The 8,443-nt window shown below is 40.7% G+C and overlaps 1 protein-coding gene across 3 annotated transcripts in view; it reads right to left on the bottom strand.

The window, feature by feature from the left end:
* Window positions 1-8,443, bottom strand: part of LOC107659121 (peroxisome proliferator-activated receptor gamma coactivator 1-alpha-like) — a 52,515-nt gene that overhangs the window by 21,777 nt on the left and 22,295 nt on the right. Inside the window, exons 6-8 of one of the 3 annotated variants that reach the window (XM_016447949.1) lie at window positions 5,037-6,069; window positions 3,835-3,927; window positions 2,787-3,056 (exon numbers count right to left, since the gene is read on the bottom strand). In XM_016447949.1, coding sequence (XP_016303435.1) covers window positions 2,918-3,056; window positions 3,835-3,927; window positions 5,037-6,069 — 1,265 coding nt within the window. In that variant the 3' untranslated portion in view covers window positions 2,787-2,917. Of the gene's footprint in view, window positions 1-2,786; window positions 3,057-3,834; window positions 3,928-5,036; window positions 6,070-8,443 lie in introns of those variants that run through there. The other 2 variants (XM_016447948.1, XM_016447950.1) reach the window with 2 other exon arrangements.

Genomic DNA, 8,443 nt, shown 5'->3' with positions numbered 1-8,443 from the left:
CAAAACTCCGCATTTGAACAGTCAATAGCAAATACTTAAACTAATAACAAAACAGTAGCTGATTCAGAAGCGCCAGATTGTCATAGCAAAGTCAGAATTACCTCCTCTCCTAGGTTCACGAAACGGTCGTCCATAAAATGCATTGCTGTTCTATTGTAAGTAATCTTAAAGATTCCTAAATGCATCTACTTTTGGAAGGCCAAATAAAGTGCTTTTGCTTTCGCCTAGAAACACACAGCGTCTCCCTGACATGGCTGCATCAACACTAACTGCGGTTACTGAAACCACGCCTTCTTTCTTTGCGTGCACATTTGGGCGCATTATGCAAATATTCCCACATAGTGAGGTAGATATGTGGGGGCGTGTTAGAACGAGCCGTTTTAGGGGGGCGTGGCAGAGTCTTAACTTGGATAAAGAATATCTCTTTGGATTTGAGACTTTAGTCTTTGCAACTTTAGAGATCTTATCTATTCACAATCAGCTTGTAACACTCCAAAGAGAAAGGAAAACGTGAAATCGCATCATATGACCCCTTTAATTTATGAAAAATTCTGTCAACATTTCTGAGCAATGATAAAACATTGAATCAGATTTCTGAATTGAGTACCAACTCAATTTTTATTTCTAAACATTTTTATGTTTAAGACAGATGCATCTGTTATAGTGCACGACAAAGTTGGGCAGAACTATAATATGTAACTGAAATTTAGCAAATAAAAAGTGTGTTACAATAATTTTGATTTTCAGGATGTTGCTTATTTTACGTCGACAGCATGGATGAATTATAGGACAATCCTAAAATTGTCACTGAGCTACAGCAGTATTATGTACAAACATTTATTTATAATAATAATAATTAGTTCTTTTTTTTCCAAATAATATAGATCAAACGCCTAAATGTAGGGCATGCCAAGCAACACATCGCATTAAAACAGAAATCAACTGATGTGCAGTCTCAGGTGTGCGTTTATCATCAATTTTAGCCACAGGCTAATATAACTTTGTTCCATTTTTCAATGAAGCACAAGCGAGAACACATAGATTGAGAAAACGTAAAGACCCCACCAGGCTGAATACATAAAATGGAGGTATTTAATTCAGTTTGCTAATCTTGAGACAAAACACAAGCCTCAGGCCTTATTACGTGGCATTATTTATTCATATGCTCATGTACCTGCCATTAGGTGTGACAAAATATACTTATGATCCTCAACAATAACCAGAGGTCTCTTGTAAGTCATACATAAAATTATGATACAAATCTACTGGCCCTCAACAGAGTCATAATTCATCCGTGTACATGATGTCACCGTGTCACAACAGCAACAACAAAAACAAAAACCTACAAATTAGCCAGAACATCTGGGAGGGCTGTTTCTTTTTTTTTTTTTGCATTTCCTCTGAAGCTCCCCTTGTGCTTCCATCATGTACAATAGGAGACGAAAGTGTTTGCTGAATTGGTGGTTTTGTTGCTGACAGCTGATAAATGCGGTGAGGTTTTAAAGATGACACCCTGAGACTAGCGCTTCATATGAAGCTCTCACATCCTTTGCCCCCCCCAAAACCTCTTCTGACAGCTCAGCCGCTGCTGCTGGTAATTGTCTCGCTGCCGCAGAACGTGGAGAAAAGAGAAAAAAAGGGGGGAAAAAAACGTACGCATTATTGGACGTGTGCATTTATCAGTGAACTGAGTTGGAAAGCCGTCTCATTTCACAGTCTGGTCAGGCACAGCGAAAGAGAACAAAACTGATATTTCATCTCAGAGAACTGCATTTCAAATATGTAAGTGTTCGAAATTAACCTGCTCATTTTGAGCCCAAGCATTAACATACTTTGATTTGAGGGGGGATCTTATTTCAACTTTCCCCTTGTCTGGTCGAAAGCATTTAGCCCATGGTGTGATTAATAGAATCCGGCACCGTTCGGAAACACCACCGAGATGTTAAAAATACACAACTGGGAGATAAAGAGGAAACGCGTTTAGCCTGAATGATTCAGAGCACCGTCTTTGCATGAGTTCACTTTCTGAGCAAGAGCGAGAGAGTGCTGGGATGGCTGTGTGCTTCGAGCTTTCTGTAGGCAAACACAGTGATGGAGGCAGAGAAAGCCTGAGAGAAGGATAACGTCTGTGCTAATGTACGATTCCTGCCAGCAGGAGAGAGACCTCGACTAAAAAACACCTCCAAACATAAATGGGTCTTCTTTAACTATGGGCATGTTTGGCCCTGTGGACTATTAGAAAATCAACAGCTTTAAAACACACTCTCACTAGTTTGCTTTAATTGTCTACTAATAATATCCATACAGTGGACAGACATTTAAAAAAAATAAAAAATCTGTCATTTTGTTCTGAAACATTTTCAACCCAGTGTCATTTCCATTTCTGATTAATCTCATACTGGGATTTGAAATGAATATTTGGTACCACTTTAGACTAGGGGGCACTATTCACTATTAATTAGTTTCTTATTAGCATGCATATTAATAACATATTAGCTGTTGGTTAGTACTTATAAAGTACAAGTATTCTGCAAGACCATATAGATCCCTTAACTCTGCCCCATACCTAAACATAACTACTACAACAACTACCTTACTTACTAACAATAAGCAGCAAATTATGAGTTTATCGAGGGAAAACTCTGATCTTGAATATGTGTTCCCTAATCTAAAGTGTTACCAAACATTTTTTAGATTGAAAGTCTGGGTCATAAAATCTAAACGTAAAAGGCATTTGAAAAGTATCAAAAGTAAATTATGAAAGCAGAGGAAAAGTTACCAATTAAGTTGTATATGCCCTTTCTATAACAAACCAGCGGCTCTATTTGTAGTTTAAATGTAAGTTTTACTAAAAAACAACCCCAGGGATATAAATGTGTCCATAATTGAAGAATCATCCAATAACTAAATAAAGTACTTAGGTGAGTGCACTTACTATTGCTTTTTGCCATTGTTTCTCCCTCTGCTCGGCCCTCTCACATTCCCGTTTCTCATAGTCGCGTCGGTACTCTTCCCGCTTCAGATGCACATGCTGGTATTCCTCATAGCTGTCATACCTGCAGTTAAAAAAAAAAGAATAAAAATCATATCAACTTCTGTCTAAACACAGAACTTTAAGAAATAAAATATAGATTATCTTTAGTATCTGAATTGTTTATCCAAGATACTTGTTTAAGTCTCCTGCTTCTCAAATACTTTTCTGAGAAAAAGTCCCCAGTAATAGTGTCTCCAAAAGAGTGGAAGACAAACAAACACATTAATAAGATGTCTCATTACATCGCAAAAGGTTACAGTTCCCAATGGCGGGACTCTTAAGGGAATATGGCAGAAATTTGGCAGCTGTGTCTGTCAGCACAACTTCACATGCCATTACTTTTTGCTTAGTTTGAACTTTACGTCCAAAAAGTGCAACTTTTTCTACAGCCATTTGCAACAGAGGCAACATGGTGTAAAAGCACAACATGAGCGGACTAAAGCACCATCAGGGAAAAGGTGTAGCTGGGAGGTAGTGCGTCCCTAATGCAAGCTGCTCTTGCCAACGAAAGCTTTATTGTAAAAATTTGAAAAGTTAAGGCCTTGAAATGATGTATCATCATAACTCATCATATCAATTAGACAGAGTCAGCAAGTGACTTGCTTCCTTTGCATAAGGACAGACTCTGAAAGTATTGCAGACACAGTACATTATCTTGCAGCACTTATTTAAGTCTGTCTCATGAACAGGTCTATAATATCAGCATATATGAATTTTTCTAGCGCAAGTGTCACATAATACATGCACGGTATATTAAAGAGTAACAAATGGAAAAGTCTTTGCCATGCGCAAACACTTACCTGGGTCTCCGACCAAAAATAGAATGAGTCTGGGACTGAGGGCTTCTATAAATCCTGGGAATAAAAGTGCTATTGCCCAAATTGTGAGGAGACCTACGTACAAGCAGAAAGGCAACAAAATTCTTAGAAAAATGCAAAACCAAGCCTAAACACTGAACATTGTCTTTACTTCTAAAGCATCACAGGCAATTGAAATGCATGTATAATTTTAAACAACAGGCATAAGCTCAAAAAATGGAAATGAAGGATAAAACATGGAATAAAAAGGGGGGAAACGATGCTGATGTGACTAAAATCAGACGTATAGTTAGATGTTTGTACAATGACAATGTCACTTGATATCAAAAGGGGGTATAAAATTGGAGAAATATTCTGTATTTCGGTTTTAGAGTCTCCTTCATCAGTACAATTGCTATGTATCTCAAAAGGAGGCACTGTAAATATTGTCTTTCTGACATGCTATCTGGATGACCCGTTTTAAATTGTCCAGGACTTCACTCACTGGGCGTTTCTTTCATCTCGCGGGGATGGAGCGGGCAACGCTGTTGAGCAAAACAACAGCTGCTACTAAAAACAACAGAGCCCCATCAAAGAGTGCTGGAGAGAAATTAATCTAAAATTCAAGCTAAAGGGATGAAGGTCCATTGAGGAAACAATGTGAGACTTCCATAAGCCTCTCAAGTTTCTCAAGTGACACGCTTATTTGCACAATAAATGACTCTGCAGGACTCTATTTGTCATCTGCACTGTTTGCGAATGATGAGAGATGAAAAACTTCTAAATGAAACTTCAAAATGCCTCTGAAGGTGTTTCTGCAAGTTATAAAAAGTATTGCTATAATGGTGAGTGAATGTCTGAACTCAGGTTTGAAATGGTTCATTTGGTGTAACAGCAAGTGTGCAGATAAGCAATTTTCCACCTAAGACACTGTTTATCTTCCAAGCTCATTTTATCTTGTGTCTCTCAAAGCCAGCGTTTACTGTCTATTATATGTAATTTTTCTCTAGTTGTGCAAAATCTGCCGTAACGACTTCAGTGGCCATGCTGCGAGACCCAGACTCACGCTTCATCGCAAGGACTGCCACAGAAAGATGTTTACCTTCTTTACAGCCCCTCCTGCTGAGACACGTGGATTTGTGTCCAAAAAGATCGCTAGGTAAACATGTTTCTGAGACAGACAGAATGCTCACACCAGAACTTACCAAGAGGGAGAATGGCTGTCGGGAGACTCGGAGCAGGAGTATGGAGATCTGGAGAGGGATCTGCGTCTGTGGTGAGATGAGGAACGGGAGCAGGAGATAGAGCGTGGCCAGCGGAGGTGCTGTGGCGAGAGCTGAGTGGAAGGAGGCGAGACAGAGCTCCATGAGAATGAACTGCTGGAAGGGGAGCTGGAGGGCGACCCTTCGAGGAGCAGCTCGAGTGGAGAACCTTCCCCCAAGTAGAGCAGGCGCTCCCGGCCTACCTCCAGGTCCTCGAAGTCAGGCAGACCCGGGTGTATGTAATCATTGAGAAGACTGAGGTACCCAACCCCAGAGTCACTGTCCTCTAGAGGCCGGATGCCCCTCTGCTCTCCCACTATCCTGCTATAGAAGGCTTGTTGAGGCTTTCCAAAGTGCTTGTTGAGCTCTTCCCGAATCTCCTGGTCCCTAAGTAGTTTCCTGCCAGCAGAGTTGCCATCCACTGACGTTCTGGAGCCCGAAGTGGAGTCGTGGTCCTGTCCGTGAGCATCCATGTCCGGACAAGCCTCCTGAGCTTTGGGGGAAAGGCCCTGAAGCTGCCTGGCCAGAAAGGAAGACGAAGGGGAGTTGGAAGACAACGATGATGCAGAAGTAGAGGAGGCCGGCATGTTCGAGTATTTACATTCCACATGCCGGCCCTCCATTGGCCCAGTTACTGCTGCAGCTGTAGTGGTGCTGTCTCGTTTTGTGCTTGTAGACTGGCAATAGTCGTGATCACCAAAGACGCGGGGCATGGGCCGCTTGCCCCGACGCTCCTCCAAGCCCCCTAGGTGCATTATGGAGGATTCCTTGCTCAACTGGGCATAGAGCTCAGTCTGCTCTGGGCCCTTCCGAATATAGCCACTGTTTGGCTGAGGGCAAGAACCCCCATTGCTCAGCCTGGGCCTTTTGCTTGTCAGGGCCGAGGGAGAGCATGAAGACAGCTTGTTTTTGAGTGATACTTTGAAAGGGTTCTCTTGACTGGCTTTGTGAGGAGGCGTGGTAGGTGGTGTCAGACCTGGAGGGAAGAAGAGACAAAAGATTTACCAAACGAGATCCTTCTCGTTCCTTAACAGTGCTTGGTCTGTCTCTAAGTGATTGAACAAGCAAGCACTTGAGCCTGATTAAAATATTCCCTTTCATTTAGACCTAATCCTTATCCGCATTTTATTGCAACCCTGACAGATTAATGTGACCTCAGATTGCACCGTGATACTGACAGAGCTACTCAATTAAACTTCCTCCAGACCGTGAACAATCCTAATTCATTAGAAAGTAAACAGTCAGATCTTATAATGACACTGGTGCTTTCGACAAATGCATCAATGCCATACTCCTGGGACTACGATGAATGCACAGAGATGCGGGAGCTGTTATCATTCTCTTCATCTTTGCCACCTTTTCTTCTCATGAACCCCCAGCTGTCTTAACAGATTTATGTGCCAACAGATGGCATTTATATGGGAAGTCTTGAGATGTTCTGCTTTATGGCATGGCTAATGCACTTGCACAAACAACCGGAGGTAGTTCCTCTTTATTTTCCTCTACTTCTCCCTCTCTCTTTCTATTTCATCATCTCTCTGATTTTTTCTGATTTCCTGATCCAAACACACATTACGACAGTAACCTGTCTATACATTTATTTTCAAACTACAGTCATTTTCGGAATATTTTTCAGGACCACATCCTTTTACGACCACATCCTGAAACTGATATTTCAAACAAAATACCCACTAGTTAAAGGAATGTTCCTTTTACTGAATATCTCTTATTCTTTCTTCATCTGTCTACGTAAATCACTAAACGTAAAGCACAAGCCTGATTCGGCATACAAAACAACAGTGGTCATGGCTAAATTTATCATTATGCCAATGCAATGAGCTGTGAAAAGAAAGCATGCACTGCCAAAGGAACTTCTGCTGCACCAATCAAACACCATCTGGGCATACAATGTATGCACGGTCATAAACCAAGGACCATTATCGCCTTTACATTACATTACATTACATAAATTACATTACATAGCATTACATAAATATTCACTGTTCAGTTAAAGGCAGCCATGATGAATGTGCACATATACAAACACTAATCATATACTGGTGGGTTCTCTCGTCTGTTTCTGGAAGTGTGTGAATTACGCAGGGACCTCTGAACGAATTATTACTTCAAGCTTACAGAAATGATCCCCGTGGTAATCTTAAAATGCCATGCAAGGAGCGTAATACAGACTTACCTGGGTGTCATATGATACCATAATTAAAGGAACCCCCGCTCAAGTTAATCTATTAGAGAGATGGGGATTAGGGAACGGTATTAAATCTGGCACTTTCATAGCGCTGGCTATTCCGCAGGTGTCAAGGTGTTTTGCTCTGCAGTGAAATGCCTGGGCATTTTCTAATTCAACAGCACCTTAAAAATGGCTTCTCGCACTGCTGTCATGATGGCACAAACCCCAGTGGAAATTTATTTTATGGCTTCAGAGTCGCATCTGGCTTTACAGTGACTTGTAATCAGTTAATCTGGTGTGATCGTCAGTAAAGACATACGAGTATGAAGGGCTTAAGGTAGTCTATAGGACAGCAGACACATTATAGGAGAATGTAATCTAATGCTCATCAGAGAGTTTCAAATTAGCACTTTCCCTCAGCACTCAATTGCAAATCTGAAAAGAGGGTCTCTGCAACAAAAAATTGTGTAGCTTTCTTGGGTTTTGCATTAAACAGTGCTGGATTTTGCCTCAGGTTAGTAGGCACAAGCTCATGCATTAAATACAGAGATAAATGAACCCTTTAGCCTTGCATAAGAGGCTGTAAAGGTGACATCACATGACTCTGAAATCTTGACGCTAACACACATCTTTAATAAAGGGAATCAAGAACTCGAATAGCCAGTAAAAGTAATAAAATTCCTCAAAATGTGTAGCTTCACTAAACAGCTATGACATAATCCACATTTGAGCAAAAACACCAAACACAGAGTTACATTGTACCCTCAGGCTAAGTCAAATCTGTACACTGAGGGCCATTACCTTGCAGTAAGTGAATACCAAATGGCCCATTCACCAAGACACATTGTGAGAGGGAAAGGCAGCCATTTTGTTTTTATTGACCTGGAATGATTAATCTCTGCATGGGGGATACAGAAATAATTACCTGCATGATTTATGTTGAGAGAAAGAAAGTGAGAAAGGGGAGAACTGCTGAAGAGTTGTGTTTCAGCCCCAACTGCCATACACTTCATGTGAGTTTAATTACTTTGGGTCAACACCAATGTGTTATATATATATATATATATATATATATATATATTCTGTATATATATATACTGTATTCTATATATAGTACCAGTCAAAAGTTTGGACGCTTTTGACTGGTACTGTACTATAATAT

The sequence above is a fragment of the Sinocyclocheilus anshuiensis genome, unplaced genomic scaffold (assembly GCF_001515605.1).
Source record: "Sinocyclocheilus anshuiensis isolate Anshui unplaced genomic scaffold, SAMN03320099.WGS_v1.1 scaffold87, whole genome shotgun sequence".
Classification (NCBI taxonomy): domain Eukaryota; kingdom Metazoa; phylum Chordata; class Actinopteri; order Cypriniformes; family Cyprinidae; genus Sinocyclocheilus; species Sinocyclocheilus anshuiensis.
This window is presented reverse-complemented; position numbering and strand designations above follow the sequence as displayed.